General features: G+C 39.9%; 1 protein-coding gene across 2 annotated transcripts; it reads left to right on the top strand.

The window, feature by feature from the left end:
- Nucleotides 1–4782: 4782 nt before the first annotated feature.
- LOC140993397 (HLA class I histocompatibility antigen, B alpha chain-like) lies at nt 4783–20025 on the top strand. Of its 2 annotated transcripts, none has more exons than XM_073462817.1 (9): nt 4783–5210; nt 11303–11575; nt 13264–13554; nt 15087–15371; nt 16371–16484; nt 16949–16972; nt 19001–19033; nt 19373–19399; nt 19689–20025. In XM_073462817.1, the coding sequence occupies exons 2-9, from the start codon at nt 11380–11382 to the stop codon at nt 19757–19759; spliced, it is 1041 nt and encodes a 346-aa protein (XP_073318918.1). In that variant the 5' UTR covers nt 4783–5210; nt 11303–11379; the 3' UTR covers nt 19760–20025. The 2 variants fall into 2 exon arrangements, with proteins under 2 accessions (XP_073318918.1, XP_073318917.1); XM_073462816.1 differs by lacking the exon at nt 4783–5210 and adding an exon at nt 6381–6556.
- Nucleotides 20026–20200: the final 175 nt, after the last annotated feature.

Consider the following 20200-nt stretch of genomic DNA (forward strand, 5'->3'; position numbering starts at 1 on the left):
GGGGATCCCAAGGTAACTACTTTATTTCTCTTAAAGTCGACTGTCAGTCCGTCTCCCTGTCCAGCTGATCCTGTCCAGCTGATCCTGTCCAGCTGATCCTGTCCTACTTTACTGTCCTGAGGTTGTGTTTGAGTTCTCACACCCGGATTGTCAGAATACACTGAATTACTAAAATGAGACTTGAACGAATCTGTTAAAGAATTACAATCTCTGCTCTCAGCAGAGCCGTTACCAGAACATTCAGGTAGCAGCAGGTTCGTCAGTTGATTTTTGACTTTCACCTGTTTTAATGACGTCATATCAGCAGCAGCAGGTCCAATCAGCTGCCACTGATTAACTGAGTGAGTCACATGATGACACAACAAAAGGAGACGTGGGATGATGTTTTCCAGCAGGACAGACGCTTTTTCAGGGCGAAAATTGTGAAGAAGAGACAGTAGGACAGACAGGAGGACAGACAGGAGGACAGACAGGATGACAGACAGGATGACAGACAGGAGGACAGACAGGAGGACAGACAGGAGGACAGACAGTAGGACAGACAGGAGGACAGACAGGAGGACAGGCAGGAGGACAGACAGGAGGACAGACAGGATGACGGCCACTTTTCCACATATTCAGCATTTTTTCCTCATAAGTTGCCAAAGAGACGACGTGCTACCACATTACTGTTGATTGGTCCTGTAACGTTGCTTTGTGGGTTGAAGTGTGGGACATTTCTCTTTTCATTGATGAGTGAAGGATCTGTTTAGTTGTCAAACTGAACGCCATCGGACCGTCACACTCCACACGGACGTCGTCTCTGCTCTGTTAGTACTTCCGCTGGAGGATCAGAGTCAGAACCAAACTGTCCCCCCATTCACCTCTGTAACTTTCATACAGACGGCGAGGTGGAATAACAGCACAGTATATTTAAGTGTGAATGAGGCTTGTGTTTGCGGCCGTTAGGGGAACTGCAGCCATCAGCCGAGCCGGTGCGGGAGCGCGCATGAACTCTTCACAGCAGTGCAGCTGATGCCTTCTCCCCTACACACACGAAGCAGCCGGCTCGCTGTGTGTAGCGTCACACAAGCGCGGCGATTTACCGTTACGGTTGATGCAGTCTGAAAGGCACAGGCGAAAGCAAAGACGGCCTAGTGGGGGACAGAAATATAGAATAGAATAGATATACTTTATTGATCCCAAGCTGGGAAATTAAGGTGTAGCAGCAACATTACACACAGAGATGAATGACAACACAGTGAAATAAAAAGAACAACCTAGACATATTAACATAACAATATAAAATGTAATATAAAAAATGTATATATACAAAAAATATGTATAAAAATGTATAAATGAGCAGTGTTGGTGTATACACAAGCAGTATTAATTGTAGTGCAAAATAAAGTATAAGGTGCAAATATCGTCTCTGATACGGGATTGCTGTGTGTGAGCGGCTAATGTTGCTACACAGACAGAAGCAAACCGTTAGCCTGTGGCTACATCCAGCTGCTAACGTCACCTCCTGGATAACAGGTTGGGCTTTCGGTCCCGTTTATAAAGGGACATATTTCTAACTCTTCGGTTTCAGACTAAAGGACCGTGGAAAATGCGCAGTCTGTAACTATTCAGTGTTACACAGCGGTGGACTAAGTTACATGTTGGAGCTAACGCTACTTTGCACGTTAGGTCACTCGAGTCCTCGTGATCTCATATGATTTTCAAATCAAGCTCTAAACATGACCTGTGATGTTTTCTTACCTGGTTACTAGGAAATGAGCCATGTCAGCATCTGTTTTCAGTCCCGAATAAAGTTGAAGCTCCCTCAATGAGTCCAACACGTATCCGATGTATATTCAGGTGCCAGCCCGGCTTTGGTCATAATTTCGTTTCGACTCACAACATGCCGCTGATAAAACCTTCATTTTCTTCTTAGTATGACTTTTTAGTGGACTTTGTGTGATGGTGGGTCGTTTGCTGGCCGTAGCAGAATCCATTACAAACACTAGTTTGGGTCCACCGCGCTTGTCTTCTTCCCGTATCCAAGGACGCGCATTCAGCGTCATTAGACGTCACGTCCGCAGGACTGCGCAGGAAATTCGGGCCACGATTTGCAGGACATTATGCAGCGCACAGCCTGTTCAAGGCAGCGGAGAGATACGTGGGTGGGCTCATTCTTTTTGGTTTTGAACGCTTCATCACCCATTAGCATTAAAAAACTTAAAATGCATGTTTATTTTTTCACAGATCCTGCCCCAAGCTCCTTTAAGTCAGACATCCAGCAGAATAGTTTCAGTGTCAGTGTTAATTTCTGCAGTTTTTAATTAGTGCTTTGTGAGATCAGTTTCTATTTGAGTTATTCATGTTCTGTGTTTTCATTTGGTAAAAATAAGATAAAAACAGTTGAAAGAAAACTGTGATTTGGCTTTTTGTAGTAATCTAGAGTTAATGAATTATCAACTGTACAGTCCTGCCTGAAGTGTGACTGGTAATGCAAACATCAGAGTGCACAGGGTCACGCTGTGTCATTGAGATTTACCTTTTCTTCACAGAGACTCCCAGGAGCAATTCCACTCACAGCTCCAGTCAGTATTTTCCTCAACTGATTTAATAATGTCAGTGTTGATCTGTGGAGAGCTGAATGTTTTAGTTTGTGCATCGTAAGAAAAATGAAATAAATAATTGAGAGTTGGGACAGCTGTGACATCAGAAACAAGAAAACTGGATCTGTGTTGGTTTTGATTCAAGTGATTTATTAACAGTAAGAAAAATAGTGAACAACAACAACAACAGCCTCTTTGTTTTACTTCATCCTGCTCAGGCTGTAACCTCTGGACAGTGAACTTCACATAGACTATAACAAAGTTATCTGAATGGACCAAAATAGTTTTTGTGAGTTTAAACTTTGTCTTTCTTTACAGATGAACCAACTGAAGTTCAAATTCCGCTCAATGGTAAGTGTTTAATTTCTCTGCTGTAGTTTCTGTTAAAGGTTTTTTTTTTTTTTTGGCTGAGCTGATCTTTGGTTAAAACAAATTATAGTAAGTCACAGTACAATAATAACAACAATAATGAACATGGTTCCAGTGTGAATGATGTCTTTTGAATTCAGCAGTTATTGCATTTGGTATGAAAGACTTTCTGTTCTTCAATTTTTTTTACCTGCAGTTTATGCCTCTTATGTTTTAAGTATGTACTGTATGTCAAGAAAAACACTTGTGTTCATCTCTGCAGCCAATACTGGACTAGACCCCAACCCTGAGGCTTACAGTGTCCGAAGGGAGAATGCGGACGAGCAAGACTGAAGAGTCTGCGGAGAATTTTCATCAGGGAAGAACGACACTGAAATTTAACAAGACACCAGCTGAATTCACTTTGAAATCTAAAGGGGAAATCAGAGACAAGGACAGACCGTCTCTTCCATCGCTACCCCCTACATGTTACCTCCTCACATGATTGTATTGAGGATTATTCTCTTATTTGTCTGAGAAAAAAAAAAGTTGGATTGTACTTGAATTTATATGTAACTTAAAATGTTGTTTTTTAAATAAATGTTCAATTTTTTTATTTTCGTTTTGGACTTTTTCGCTTTCACTCGCGTATTACGGCATGACGTCACTAGGCGGCGTCAGAACGCTACGTTCTTGAATCCTCTCAGCGGTTTGACGGCGGAGCGTCTCCATCAGATATTTGAAGCTTCTGTCTAAAAAGTTAGAATTAGTCCAGGTAATTAATATTCCTGTGAATCCATGTGCCAATTAACGAAAGGTAACAAAGTAATGTTGATATTTTTGTTCCTGTTTCTTCTTTCTATTTTCTCCTGTTGGTCTTTTGACTGTTCGTCTTTTTTTTGAGTGTCAATCATGTGAAATCAAAGAAGCATTTGTTAAATAAATAAAGCAAAATATTCTGAAATCGTTGTTGGATTGAAGTGTTTGAGAAGTGATTCACCAGCTTTGAGAGAAAGAAATCTAACTGGCAGCTGAGTTTAACCCAACTGGTCCTTTAAAGGGCCAATACAACCTGTAAAATGCACCAAGAAGTGACTGAAGCTTTTTAGTTTGTGACTAAACCATGTTAGAAAAGAGAAAGTTCGGCCTCACGCTGGCACTTTTGAGCTGCCATTTTTAAAACTGATTTTTTTCTGGTTTTATAATTTTCTTATATGACTTCTGTTTCAAACTGCATTTCTGCTTCACTTTGTAGCCACGATTATTTCTATCTATACGATTCTATAAATGTACTTAAGTTTAAGCATAAAGAATAATTTAAGTATAATAAATAATATAAAAATAAAGTATTAAATGATACATATATTTCACTGTCTACTAGGTATTGACTGATAATACACATGATGATGATTAGACCGGATTTTCCTTTTATTTTTTTTTTAATTAAATAGTTGATAAAATAAATTGATTAAGAAATTAGCTTCCTTGGCTCTGATGTAGCCTGCAAGTAACTAGTAATTAAAATTATTTAATAAAAGTAGTGGAATAAAAGTACAGTATTTGCCTGTAAAATGTCGTGAAGTGGAAGTATAAAGTAGCAGAAAATGAAAACACTGGAGGAAAGTACCTCTGAATTGTACTTATTGTAAGAATATATGTAACTTTAAATGTTGTATTTTTTAAAATAAATTATACATTTATGTTTTAAATATTAGAAGTATTTATAAATGTATTATATCTGTATTTTCTGACCCTTTATTAATTTATATGCACCCGCTGCTTTTTTATTTTATTTTTTGGACTTTTCCGTTTTCACTCGCGTATTACGGCATGACGTCACTAGGCGGCGTCAGAACGCTACGTTTTCGAATCCTCTCAACGGTTTTAACGGCGGAGCGTCTCCATCAGATACTGTGTGTGTGTGTGTGTGTGTGTGTGTGTGTGTGTGTGTGTGTGTGTGTGTGTGTGTGTGTGTGTGTGTGTCAGCAGGCCGGTCCACTGAGCAGAACCACCGGGACGCGTTTAAAAGCGTCTGTCTCCGTGTTTTCTGCCGTTTTCCCGGGTGCTAACGACTCTCCGGTAAGCTAACGGCTAACAGCTAACAGTTCGCCTGCTAGCTTGAGTGAGAGCGTTGCCATGGTGACGCTCCGCGGTAGAGGCAGCGGGCCGCCGCAGCAGCAGAGGCCGGACAGGAGCTCCCGGTCCCCGGCGCGGGCTCCACCAGAGACCCGGAGCAGGAGCGCGGTCATCCGGCCGGAGAAACCTGGGCTGTCCACTGTGAGTCGAGTGTGTTTGAGCTGGAAGTCTTTTCTGTTTCCACTGTCGGTTCGTTTAACACTCTCATGTGTCCTCGCAGCAACAGGTTCATTCATTTAACTGCTTAAAAGTGAGTCACGTTTAGGTTTTATCATCACTGTGGAGAGAAAAACAGAAATAAAGTTACCAGGAGAGCTAAAATCATCAAACCACTGAACCTCTGTGGGGTCACCAGGCAGAGGGAAATAGTCCAATTAATTTTTGATTTAATGGCTTGAAGATCATTTTTTGCGGCCGGTTCTCATATCCAGGTAAAAAATCGATATATCTCCTAATTAAAACACATTTTTGCAATGACCCCTCAAATGTGTTTATCTTAATGCTTAATTCCTTCAGCTTTATGTTGTTTCCTGGTGATATTAATGTCAGAAATTGTGATGTTGAAAAGAAATATCTAAAAAAACATACACATGGAATCAGATCAGATTGAATGTATTATCTCAATCCAATGAATATTACATACTTTATTTATTCATTAGTTTATATATTATATATATATTCATTCAAGTGTATCATGGTAGTGACGTAAAGTTATTTAATATATTATTTTTTAGACATCTTTCCACTTCAGGTGTTAAAAATGAAATGCTATATGTAAAATTTCAATACAACTAGTTTTCTCATGTTGTTTCTTATTTTTAGTAAACTTATTATTTTATTTTCTTATAAGACAATAACTGGAATATAATTATTTAGATGTCCTGTCAGTGCAGTGAAGTAAAGTTGTTCAATACATGTGGTAAGTTGCAGTCAGCCTGGCCTGTATTAACTCACTGTCTCAGTGATGGACACATGTTGAGGTGGATGTAGTTGGTCTCACAGTTGGGACTTGATGATGAACTTCATCACAACAACAAACCACAAACAGAGGAGCTGCAGTCATGGTGCGTTCACTGACACGTGTCACTGTTAACTTTTAGAGCGATGATTTGTACCAGTGCTCAACTGTCGACTGGCATTAGAGTTGAAAGCATCCATCGACTTATTTTAGTAACGCGTCTGTCACTGCCATAAATATCAAACCCGGACTCATCAGTGAATAGAACTTTTTACAGTCACCCACTGTTAAATTATTTTATTTGCGACGTAGCTTCAGTAATTTACGAGCAGCCCCTGAACGCACCACGCAGAGCAGTCAGAACCAGGAAACAGCAGCTGTGTGCGGCGGACGGACACGGAGTCAGATCCCCGTCCGACAAGTCCGACAAAACTCGACATTAGAGCCGAGAAAGGAGTCTTGCTCGATGGGAAAATGAATTTAATCGCCATTTTCGTCCTTTTGGGGACAGCAGTGGCCAAAAACAGCGGTAAGTTACAGTGTAGACACGTTAATGTGCGTCAGAGCGAAAGCGAAAGTAAGAAATGAAGTTCCGAGGAGGTAAACTTGAATTCACATGACGACCCAGGACTTCTCTCTGCTTGGTTCACATAAACTTGATAGTGCCAGGTGAGCCCAGGTGTGAATGGTTGTTAATCTGTCTGGGGAGGGAACTCAGTACAGGATTGTAGTTGGGTGATAAGTCATGTGTTGGGACACTTCCTCTGTTCAAAACTGCAGTCAAGTCCGCCTCCACTCCGAAAACCCCGGTCAAACTAGCCCCCAGTAATTTTGTGGTACCTGTTTATACTACATATTACGGTAATGCAGTCCAAGAACAGAATTCAAAATAAAAGCACAGGCCTATGAACGCAATTTCACATTCATTCAATCAGTCATTCTGTTCATTAATTGTTGAATTCATTGAACGATTGATTGATTGATTGATTGATTGTGCATTTAAGGAATTCATTCATTGACTATTCACGTAAATCATTTTACCAGCCTCATTCTGATCACATTGAAGCCTTAGCAGATGGAGGCCATGGCAATTAATCAGTGTGAATAATTAGTCCAAGTAAAAAATGAACACAATGTCAGTAGCTTCTGATAAGGAATTTCAAAATAAAAGCCAATTTAATGGTCAAATATTTTCAGTATTTCCATGTGAATTCAGCTTGACATTGAAAAGAAACTACTGGACTTTCAAAATTAAAGCCCTCTGAAATTTGAAATATTTGAAATATTTTCCCCAAATTCAGATTGACATTAAAAGGAAACTCCCTGTTTCCACAGACTAATTTCACTTCAGACTGATAGTACTTGACCTCAGGATGACACCCAGGAAAAATCAGGCCAATCTGATGTGGCATTTCAGAATAAAAGCCCTTTGAAGTTTTACATTTGACTGTACTCTATGTACATTAGGATTCATATTTCTTAAAAACTACCTGTTATTACTGGACTGTTCCACTTCAGACTGATAGTACTCGACCTCAGGATGACACCCAGGAAAAATCAGGCCAATCTGATGTGGCATTTCAGAATAAAAGCCCTTTGAAGTTTTACATTTGACTGTACTCTATGTACATTAGGATTCATATTTCTTCAAAACTACCTGTTATTACTGGACCGTTCCACTTCAGACTGATAGTACTCGACCTCAGGATGACACCCAGGAAAAATCAGGTCAATCTGATGTGGCATTTCAAAATTAAAGCCCTCTTGAATGTCAGATATTGTCAATATTTACATGTATATTCAGATGGATATTAAAAGGAAACTCCCTGTTTCCACAGACTAATTTTAATTTAGACTGGTAGTGGTCCACCCCAGAGACTCACTCAGGTAATATCAGGAAGTTCTGATGTGGAATTTCAAAATACCCCAAATACCCCAATTGGCACTCAACTGGCAAACCAAAAAGTAAACACAGATGTCCACTTTCTAGGCTCTTGGTCTTTGTACTAAAGCAGGTGACAGTATAAATGTCTTCTGTATCTGTATGTCTGCCAAGTTGTCAATCAGTTGTCATGAGAAAGGGATGAAGGTGTGCTGATGAACATGCGCATTAAGGGTGATTTTTAAAAAATCATAACTCTTATGGCCGGGTGGATCAGTTGGTAGTGTGTGTTGTGAGTCCTCAACAGCAACCATATGTTTGAATCCCACATGCACACTTTTGCTGCGCACACACACACACGCATATAAAATGACAAATTCAGATTGACATAAACACGTCTTTCAATAGGCCAATTTCACAAACCCAACTAAGTCTAAGTGGACTAACATGTCCTGTCATTTCAGTCGCACTGTGTTTCTTCCTTGTCTTTCAGCCACATGTGCTCCCTCACCTGCCCCTAGTTGGCCAGAATTTTATCTTCTGCCTTGTGTGCGTATTGTTTTGCAGTGTTTTCCCAGTGCTAGTCTCTCTTATTTGAATTGACTGATATCATGTACATGACTGATCAGTTCTTCAATAAAAAGTTTGTATTGTTAAATTTTACATTGTGTCATGTGTCTCTCTGTGAACCTGACTCTTTGATTGGTCCATAAAGTGAAATTTCTCATATTTACAGGATGTTAAGTTTTAGTAATGTTATCTTTTTCATGTAATACTGTTGTTGTTTTTTTACACAATGGATACTGATCAAGTTATACAGATTGACCAACACCACACTGACAAGGCACAGTTTTGTTCCTGAACTGAAGTAGTGAATGGTAACTAAATTGGGTGGATGCACACAAATAATGGAAAGTTCTTTTGGAAAATAAAATGTTTGTGTGTGTGTGTGTGTGTGTGTGTGCGTGCGTGCGTGTGTGTGCGTGTGTGTGTGTGTGCGCAGCAAAAGTGTGCATGTGGGATTCAAACATATGGTTGCTGTTGAGGACTCACAACACACACTACCAACTGATCCACCCGGCCATAAGAGTTATGATTTTTTAAAAATCACCCTTAATGCGCATGTTCATCAGCACACCTTCATCCCTTTCTCATGACAACTGATTGACAACTTGGCAGACATACAGATACAGAAGACATTTATACTGTCACCTGCTTTAGTACAAAGACCAAGAGCCTAGAAAGTGGACATCTGTGTTTACTTTTTGGTTTGCCAGTTGAGTGCCAATTGGGGTATTTGGGGTATTTTGAAATTCCACATCAGAACTTCCTGATATTACCTGAGTGAGTCTCTGGGGTGGACCACTACCAGTCTAAATTAAAATTAGTCTGTGGAAACAGGGAGTTTCCTTTTAATATCCATCTGAATATACATGTAAATATTGACAATATCTGACATTCAAGAGGGCTTTAATTTTGAAATGCCACATCAGATTGACCTGATTTTTCCTGGGTGTCATCCTGAGGTCGAGTACTATCAGTCTGAAGTGGAACGGTCCAGTAATAACAGGTAGTTTTTAAGAAATATGAATCCTAATGTACATAGAATACAGTGAAATGTGGAAGTACAGTCAAATTTAAAACTTCAGAGGGCTTTTATTCTGAAATGCCACATCAGATTGACCTGATTTTTCCCGGGTGTCATCCTAAGGTCGAGTACTATCAGTCTGAAGTGGAACGGTCCAGTAATAACAGGTAGTTTTTAAGAAATATGAATCCTAATGTACATAGAGTACAGTCAAATTTAAAACTTCAGAGGGCTTTTATTCTGAAATGCCACATCAGATTGGCCTGATTTTTCCTAAGTGTCATCCTGAGGTCGAGTACTATCAGTCTGAAGTGGAACGGTCCAGTAATAACAGGTAGTTTTTAAGAAATATGAATCCTAATGTACATATAATACAATCAAATATGAAAGTTCAGAGGGCTTTTATTCTGAAATGCCACATCAGATTGACCTTATATTTCCTGGGTGTCATCCTGAGGTCGAGTACTATCAGTCTGAAGTGGAACGGTCCAGTAATAACAGGTAGTTTTGTTTTTTTAAACTTTAACCCCAATGTAATGGAAATATGAACGTGTAACGGGCTTTTATTTTGAAAGGCTACATCAGATTGACGTGAGTATTTGTTACGTCCTGGGGTCGTTGTGGAAGCCTTTGAAAACGAGTCTTTTCTCGCTATTAGCGTAATGTGCAGTATATGCGCGCACCGCAAAACAACGTGTGGGCTGGCTTGACCAAGTGTTTCTAGTTGTGGGCTGGCTTGACCGCAGTTGTTCAAAGATGGTCGTTGACAAGTTTCTGCCTCAGCAGACAAAAAACACAATTTACAGGTCTGCTAAATAAAATGAATAAAGTTAAAATGTCTCAATAGTTTTTTCCAATTTCTGTTTTTTTTTCAGGTTTTAATAAAAGTCAAATATGATTTTTAATCAGTATCTCTAAAAATATGGCAGGAGAGCAATCTTTCAGGCCACTTCATTTTGTGAATGTAATATTTTGCTCAAATAATAATTAAATGAATTATGTACATTTCATCTGGGCACTTGGACTTGTTAAAGATGAGTACAATATCAATCTTTGTCAGAGTGACATCTTTTTCAAGCATTTCTGAAAAAAGTATTTCTGTGAATCAAACCTGAAGGCAGCAGCATGGAGACAATCTGTAAAAACATGTTCAGTCGTTTCTCACAATCACAAAAAGCACCTGACAAATATTGTCTTTTACAGGATAATACCTGTGTACAATTTTGAATTATATATTTATGAGGCAAGAGAAAGACGGTGCTCCATTGTTCTCTATCTCAATAAAGTCTCCTATATTCACATATGGGAGTTGTGATATGATCAAGATGATTTCTAATAAAAGTACAAGTGCACTTTCTGTACAGAAACTCCATTAATAGTAACAGGGCATTCACTTAAAGTCAATCAAGATGTATGCTTTGTGCTGAAGATACTATACTTTGGGGTATTGATTTGATAACCATATCAAACTGTTGTTGAGAAATGTTAACACTATGTTTCTCTTAAAAAACCTCATAACCACACGATTCACCAACATTCAACAGGTGGCTCACAGTATTTATGTATTGAACAAACCAATTATGTAAGTATAGAGTTTTGTTTCCATATGCAATGTGAACGTTGTTCCAAAGGAGACAATTGTGAGGAGAGTAATGATGTTTGAACAGAAGAGTCCAACATAACAGAATTTGTTGATGACAGTTAGTGTCACAGGGAGTTTTCCGACAGAGAAAGGACGCCGTTGGGGCGCCCACGATCTCAGTTCTCAGATCTCAGTAAGAAATATCTGTCTGTGTGACTTTCAGAGAGGCATTCACTCCGTTACATCTACACGGCCCTCTCCAAAGATGTTGGACTCCCGGGCATCCACAAGTTCACAGCCATGGGTATGCTGGACAACAGGATGATTGACTACTTTGACAGCGAAACTCAGGAGAGAGTTCCCAAACAGCCCTGGATGAAAGAGCGACTGAATCAAGAGTACTGGGAGAAAGGCACACAGTCCCGCCAGAGCAAGCAGCAATGGTTCGAACGCAACATCAACATCCTGAAGGAACGTATGAGACAGAACGACACAGGTAAGATCCATGAAACGTGAAGGACCAGGACGCTTTTCAGTTAATCAGTAATTATTCAGAAGTTGCAGTGTTGGCAGAGTAGAGGTGTGAATCTTGTCAGGATGCACAAAGTCAGGCTATTAACACAAGATTGAAACTGTTACAATTTAAATGGATTATGCGTACATACATAACTCCTGCCCTGCTACATCGCTTTGATAACAATAATTCTGATTTCTGTATTAAATGCAGCGAAGAAGAAGGTACATTATTACACTGCCTCTGGAGTTGCCCCAAAATTAAAACATTCTGGGAAAAAGTCATTCAAAATATATCTGATATTATATCTGTCAAGCTGCCTGTCTGCCCGAGGGTATTTATCCTAGGACTAGTTCCAACTGAGTTGGGAGTATCAGGTACGGATAAAAAGATTGTCATTTTGTGCTCACTTCAGGCTAAACACTGTATAGCAACTTCCTGGAAGAGCACTGAGCCTCCCTCAGTTGAACACTGGTTTAGAAGCTTATCCAATGTTCTGGCCATGGAAAACTGACTTATGCCACCAAAGGGAAAATACAGAACTTTTTTAAGCTATGGGGACAATTCATTGAATTTCTTGAAAGTCACCGATCAAGAAGTTGAATACTTGTAAAGGACAGTGAAGTTTTAAGTTGGACTGTTTTCTTATATGTTACTCAGTGCGTGAGTTTACGTGGTTAATCAGCTGTCAATACGACAACTTTGACAATCCATTTGTTTTAAGTGGCCTCTTGCATGACATACACATTAGTGATGGTTGGGTTTTCAAGCACTTCAGACATAGAAATGATTTCCTGTCAGATTATACAAAGTGCAAATAATCTATTTCCTCACCTGACGAACAAAGTGTCAGATGGTCATTTAGCTTTGCTCTGACAGCACTTCACCTGTCTGTGGTCAGAGACGACACAGGCTGGAACTTTGAACCACAGAGGGATGCTGCTTCCAGCCTGCTGTTCACTGATTCTTGAGACTTTGGCAAAAACCTGTCCCTGGAAAGAAAAGTACTAATTCTGTTGAAAATTAATGATAACATGATAACACATACTACAGATGAATGAGTAGGATGTAAAGCATCTTTAAAACTAAAAACAGCAACATTTTTTAACAATATTTATTCTTATTTTGTGGTTAGTCAGAATGTGTCTCAACCCACGACTACTCGGTACTCATGGGTCAAGCTCTTGCTCCTCCGCAGCCTCGTTCAAAAATGTAATCAAAGTCGTGTAATGTAGATGAAGAAACAGTTGATAGTCTGAAAGGATTAACCAAAGTAATATTCAACATTTAATAGAATATATGTGTACTTATGGTATAATAAGTATACATAATACTTTATAAGCTCTGAATATAAGTTAGCCTGAATAAAAAGGAATAATCAGCTTTTTATGGTGTCTGACGGTGTTGACAAACACAAAGTAATGACAGGAAAAAAGCGTATTTAATGAAAAATATACAAACTCGGGAGGTTGTACCGAAATATTACGTTTGCTGAGAACTTGTTCTATTAACACGTAACTTTATATTTCTTAATACTTTTTTCTTTTCAATATTCAAAATCCAAATCCTCAAGAATCAGTGTGTTATTGTATAATTCAGATTTATCTCAGCTCACTGCCTTGTTGTTTCTCCTCTGTTTCACTGCCCTGGCCTTTCTTCTCTGGTTACAGGTGTCCATGTTCTTCAGTGGATGGTTGGCTGTGAGGGCGAAATGCAGCCGGACGGCAAGATGAAGTTCTACCGTGGCATGGACAGGTACAACTACGACGGAAACGACTTCCTGTCCTTCAACGACATCCACTCAGTCTGGGTCGCCCCAATGAAAGCAGCAGAAGAGACCAAGAAGAAATGGGATGATGACCGTCTCCTGAAAGATAAAACCAAAGGCTACCTGGAGAAGGAGTGTATGGGCTGGTTGACCAGGTTCTGGGAATACGGGAAGAAACAGCTCCAAGAAGCCTGTATGTATTACTGAAGGCCTTTTCTGAGTTTTTAATGTCATTAATTATAGAGATATTAATAGTTGCACGTAGGCCTGTCACGATAATCAATAAATCAATTAATCATACGATAAATTAAAATGAGCTCGATAATTTTGCCGACCTCGATAATTCCATTTGCATGCTTGTTTGTTTTCCTCGTGTCTCTCACTAGAACCCTCTTGTCAGTCACTAGCCCCATTCACGCAGCCGTTTGCATGCGGGGATACTGCGCCAATTCTCCGCATCCGCCTTTGTGTGAAAGTTTCAGATGCGGTGAGGGATGAAATTTCGCTGCACCTCCGGAGGCATCAGAGGCGAACTGAGCTGGCGGCGCGGAGCGAGGGCGTGTCGATCTGATGGTGTTGGTGTCTGATAACTCTACAGATGCTTCACTCAACAAAATAAAAATAAATGTCCCACAAAGCAACGTTACAGGACCAAACAACAGGAACGTAGTAACTGGTCGTGTCTTTGGCAACTTATATGAGGAAAAAAATACCGCAGTTATTCGTGGAGAAGCGTCTGTCAGCCTGTCGGTCTGACCGACTCTTCGTCACATTTCTGCCCGAAAAACAGCGTCTGTCCCCGGCAAAAAACTTTAACTCACCATGTGATTGTCGCGCGACGGTCAGTTACTGTTGTCATGGTGACGGTCAGCCCTCCAGACAAGACTCAGTGAACTTAGTGAACCCCGCGAGTGAAATAGTCAGACAGCGTCCAGTTTACTGATGGCGATTATGTAATTATGTAAATTATAGAAAAACGTACCTTTGTCACTTTCCAGGATGTTTGGTGGGTCAGGATCTCAATCACAACACATTATAACAGCATCCATATGATTATAAACAGTCAGCGGGTACATGTTTAGATTAACAGGGGGACACCGGGGAAACACCTTGAAAAAAAACACATACGTCATCATCATCACGTGGACCGTCACGCCTCCGCATCACTACAGACAATGGTGCTAACATTGTTGCTGTAATAAGGAACCTTAGCTGGCCATGGCTCAATTGCTTTGGCCACAGCCTCCATCTTTATTTATTTTGGATATTTAAAATGTCTTCTTCACATTCCAATGTTAAATATTCTTTAGAAATAAAGGTTTATTGATCTTTGAAAGGGTGTACTTGCATTATTATGCCATTATCATTATATTAGTTGAAAAATGGTCTCAAAGCGACAATATTATTGTTTATCGCAATAATTTCTAGGACAATTTATCGTCCAGCAAAATTTGTTATCGTGACAGGCCTAGTTGCACAAGTAATCTAATTACTGCTGTGCTACTTGTTAAAATATGAATCATGAAACTAACTGGACATAAAACAGTTGGGATTTACATAACATCTGTTTAATTTGTGTTTGACAGACGACTGAAACAAATCATTTCTGTCAGCCTGTAAAAATGTCATTTTCAGCTCCAGTTGTGGCAAAATTTCCATCAATTCTGATCAGGATTGATCGTATTTGATCAAATCTGAATCTCAAGTTCTGGTTTGTCTCTCCAGCTGAACCTGAGGTGTACGTGTTTGCACGGGACACCAAAGTCGAGACAAACATCCTTTTGACGTGCCTGGCGACAGGTTTCTCCCCCCAAGACATCATCCTGTGGATCAAAAGGGACGGCCACAAACTGTATAGAGAGGACGGACTGTTGACCTCGGGCGTTCGACCGAATGAAGACGAAACATTCCAGAGACGAGACAGTGTGGAGATTTTAAGGAAGGACAAGGCCAGATACACCTGTGAAGTCATTCACGAAGCATCCGGCATGAATGAGAAGAAGGAGTGGGGTAAGAATCTTTGTCTTGTTTTTACTCATTTCTTGTTTTGTTTTTAGTTTGTCAAATGAAATTACTCGTAAAGTTTCTTCACCACATGGAAGTTTCAACTCAGGTTACCTTGAATGATAATTTAGGTTTATTTACACTTTCAGAGATAAGAGGAGCACATCTGGGCACTTTCTGGGTGACAGTAGCTCATCTAATTTGACTAACTAAATCCTACAGCTGCTTAGACAGAAAATCATTTTATGTTTTTCTTCATCTACAATCAGCATCATCATATAGAAAAAACTGGTGAAATAGGTGTTGATAGGGGGACAGTCCACACACACAATCACTATCACTTTCTGTCATTAAGACACTTTATTTAGCTGATTTCTAATCTGCCCAATGTGACGTTACTATAAACTGATTACATCGCTGTGCTCTGTTTTAATATCTCTTTGTGTTTCTGCAACCTTTTACTTCGAGCCCAGACGAGTAGAAAACATTACTACAATAAAGTTGACTGGTCAAAAATATGGGTTACAATCAACAGTAAGACATAACTAACAGACTGAAACCACGAGGAAATCCTTTATTATTCATTTATTAAGAGCCCTCTGAAAGCTGCATATCTATAATTTATAAATTCCTTCTTCTCCAGAGGATTATTGTGTCTAAAACATTTGCCTTCATGGAAGAGGGGGCTGGATGAATTGTGTGTTCTTGTCACAGAGAGTGTAATAAGTCACAAGAAACAATATTCACAAGTAAGAAGATTGTTTGAACTTGAAGAAGGTGAAGAATAATTTCTCAGACATGTCACAGTCTCCTCTCAGATACTTTAACATCCTCTTTGTCTGATCGTTGTTTGTCAAGTTCAGAACAAATGACTCAATTCATGTTATTTTATGTGATCAAATTTCAGATTTGCTACTCAGCATCTACATTTTCATTCCAGACATCAACTCGAATTTTGAACTAATGAATATTAAACTAACACAAAGATCTTTTTCTGTGTTTTAGACAACTCAGTTTCTGACTCAGGACCCATCATTGGTGCGGCAATAGTAGGAGTCCTGGCCCTGGTCCTGTTAATCGCTGTGGTGCTGGTGATCTTACACAAGAAAGGCATCATTAGTAAGTGAAATATATTTGCATTGTCTTCTCTGGACAACAAAAAGAGCAGTGGAGTGGAAGGTGAAAGTTCTCTTCCCTTTTAAAAATCAGTTATTATTGAGAATTCAGCTTCATAGCAACATTTTTCCAACATGTCGACGTCAAAATCATTAATATGTAATAATACAAATCCCAGATGAGTGATTCTATACCAAAGTGTTCAGTGTAGTGCATTTACACCAGTTACAAAATACTTGATGATTCAGTGTCGTCGTTGTTTTATCAGGTGCAAAGGTCTGTTATTATTTTCTGATGGTCTTGATGAGGTGTTCAGAGGTCACACTGAAGAACAGGCCTGTTAATTATTAAGTGACGAACGTGTTTCTGTTCCTTAATTCACTGAAGTCAAAGATCCCTGAGATCAAAACTCTAAATAACTTCATCCATCATCAATCACACGTGTTAACATTGTGTTTCTTTTACAGGAGTTGGACGTAGGGGATCCCAAGGTAACTACTTTATTTCTTTTAAAGTCGACTGTCAGTCCGTCTCCCTGTCCAGCTGATCCTGTCCAGCTGATCCTGTCCAGCTGATCCTGTCCTACTTTACTGTCCTGAGGTTGTGTTTGAGTTCTCACACCTGGATTGTCAGAATACACTGAATTACTAAAATGAGACTCGAACGAATCTGTCAAAGAATTACAATCTCTGCTCTCAGCAGAGCCGTTACCAGAACGTTCAGGTAGCAGCAGGTTAGTCAGTTGATTTTTGACTTTCACCTGTTTTAATGACGTCATATCAGCAGCAGCAGGTCCAATCAGCTGCCACTGATTAACTGAGTGAGTCACATGATGACACAACAAAAGGAGACGTGGGATGATGTTTTCCAGCAGGACAGACGCTTTTTTCAGGGCGAAAAATGTGAAGAAGAGACAGTAGGACAGACAGGAGGACAGACAGGAGGACAGACAGGATGACGGCCACTTTTCCACATATTCAGCATTTTTTCCTCATATAAGTTGCCAAAGAGACGACGTGCTACCACATTACTGTTGTTTGGTCCTGTAACGTTGCTTTGTGGGTTGAAGTGTGGGACATTACCAAACTGTCCCCCCATTCACTTCTGTAACTTTCATACAGACGGCGAGGTGGAATAACAGCACAGTATATTTAAGTGTGAATGAGGCTTGTGTTTGCGGCCGTTAGGGTAACTGCAGCAATCAGCCGAGCCGGTGCGGGAGCGCGCATGAACTCTTCACAGCAGTGCAGCTGATGCCTTCTCCCCTACACACACGAAGCAGCCGGCTCGCTGTGTGTAGCGACACACAAGCGCGGCGATTTACCGTTACGGTTGATCCAGTCTGAAAGGCACAGGCGAAAGCAAAGACGGCCTAGTGGGGGACAGAAATATCGTCTCTGATACGGGATTGCTGTGTGTTAGCGGCTAATGTTGCTACACAGACACAAACAAACCGTTAGCCTGTGGCTACATCCAGCTGCTAACGTCACCTCCCGGATAACAGGTTGGGCTTTCGGTCCCATATATAAAGGGACATATTTCTAACTATTCAGTTTCAGACTAAAGGACCGTGGAAAATGCGCAGTCTGTAACTATTCAGTGTTACACAGCGGTGACTAAGTTACATGTTGGAGCTAACGCTACTTTGCACGTTAGGTCACTCCGAGTCCTCGGTGCTCTCATATGATTTTCAAATCAAGCTCTAAACATGACCTGTACTGTTTTCTTACCTGGTTACTAGGAAATGAGCCATGTCAGCATCTGTTTTCAGTCCCAAATAAAGTTGAAGCTCCCTCAATGAGTCCAACACGTATCCGATGTATATTCAGGTGCCAGCCCGGCTTTGGTCATAATTTAGTTTCGACTCACAACATGCCGCTGATAAAACCTTTGTTTCTTCTTAGTGTGACTTTTCAGTGGACTTTGTGTGATGGTGGGTCGTTTGCTGGCTGTAGCAGAATCCATTACAAACACTAGTTTGGGTCCACGGCGCTTGTCTTCTTCCCGTATCCAAGGACACGTATTCAGCGTCATCGGACGTCACGTCCGCAGGACTGCGCGGGAAATTCGGGCCCGATTTGCAGTACATTATGCAGCGCACAGCCTGTTCAAGGCAGTGGAGAGATACGTGGGTGGGCTCATTCTTTTTGGTTTTGAACGCTTCATCACCCATTAGCATTAAAAAACTTAAAATGCATGTTTATTTTTTCACAGATCCTGCCCCAAGCTCCTTTAAGTCAGACATCCAGCAGAATAGTTTCAGCGTCAGTGTTAATTTCTGCAGTTTTTAATTAGTGCTTTGTGAGATCAGTTTCTATTTGAGTTATTCATGTTCTGTGTTTTCATTTGGTAAAAATAAGATAAAAACAGTTGAAAGAAAACTGTGATTTGGCTTTTTGTAGTAATCTAGAGTTAATGAATTATCAACTGTACAGTCCTGCCTGAAGTGTGACTGGTAATGCAAACATCAGAGTGCACAGGGTCACGCTGTGTCATTGAGATTTACCTTTTCTTCACAGACACTCCCAGGAGAAATTCCACTCACACCTCCAGTAAGTATTTTCCTCAACTGATTTAATAATGTCAGTGTTGATCTGTGGAGAGCTGAATGTTTTAGTTTGTGCATCGTAAGAAAAATGAAATAAATAATTGAGAGTTGGGACAGCTGTGACATCAGAAACAAGAAAACTGGATCTGTGTTGGTTTTGATTCAAGTGATTTATTAACAGTAAGAAAAATAGTGAACAACAACAACAACAACAGCCTCTTTCTTTTACTTCATCCTGCTCAGGCTGTAACCTCTGGACAGTGACCTTCACATAGACTATAACAAAGTTATCTGAATGGACCAAAATAGTTTTTGTGAGTTTAAACTTTGTCTTTCTTTACAGATGATCCAGTTACAGTTCCACTCACTGGTAAGTGTTTAATTTCTCTGCTGTAGTTTCTGTTAAAGGTTTTTTTTATAGTTTGGCTGAGCTGATCTTTGGTTAAAACAAATTATAGTAAGTCACAGTACAACAATAAAAAGCAGCTCATGCACAGACAACAATAATGAACATGGTTCCAGTGTGAATGATGTCTTTTGAATTCAGCAGTTATTGCATTTGGTATGAAAGACTTTCTGTTCTTCAATTTTTTTACCTGCAGTTTATGCCTCTTATGTTTTAAGTATGTCAAGAAAAACACTTGTGTTCATCTCTGCAGCCAAAACTGGACTAGACCCCAACCCTGAGGCTGACCGTGTCCGAAGGGAGAATGCGGACGAGCAAGACTGAAGAGTCTGCGGAGAATTTTCATCAGGGAAGAACGACACTGTGAAATTTAACAAGACACCAGCTGAATTCACTTTGAAATCTAAAGGGGAAATCAGAGACAAGGACAGACCGTCTCTTCCATCGCTACCCCCTACATGTTACCTCCTCACATGATTGTATTGAGGATTATTCTCTTATTTGTCTGAGGAAAAAAAAAAAGTTGGATTGTACTTGAATTTATATGTTACTTAAAATGTTGTTTTTTAAATAAATGTTACATTTTTTTATTTTCGTTTTGGACTTTTTCGCTTTCACTCGCATATTACGGCATGACGTCACTAGGCGGCGTCAGAACGCTACGTTCTTGAATCCTCTCAGCGGTTTACATATATTTCCATGATTGTACACACTGTCTACTAGGTATTGACTGATAATACACATGATGATGATTAGACCGGATTT

This window comes from Pagrus major, chromosome 3 (assembly GCF_040436345.1).
Source record: "Pagrus major chromosome 3, Pma_NU_1.0".
Taxonomy (NCBI): domain Eukaryota; kingdom Metazoa; phylum Chordata; class Actinopteri; order Spariformes; family Sparidae; genus Pagrus; species Pagrus major.

Bases quoted from the DNA above. Each gene is read 5' to 3' on its own strand.
- LOC140993397 (XM_073462816.1), top strand. From the start codon at position 6,502: ATGAATTTAATCGCCATTTTCGTCCTTTTGGGGACAGCAGTGGCCAAA. The intron at 11,576-13,263 runs GTAAGATCCATG...CTCTGGTTACAG, and splicing joins TATGAGACAGAACGACACAG to GTGTCCATGTTCTTCAGTGG. The intron at 15,372-16,370 runs GTAAGAATCTTT...TCTGTGTTTTAG, and splicing joins GAATGAGAAGAAGGAGTGGG to ACAACTCAGTTTCTGACTCA.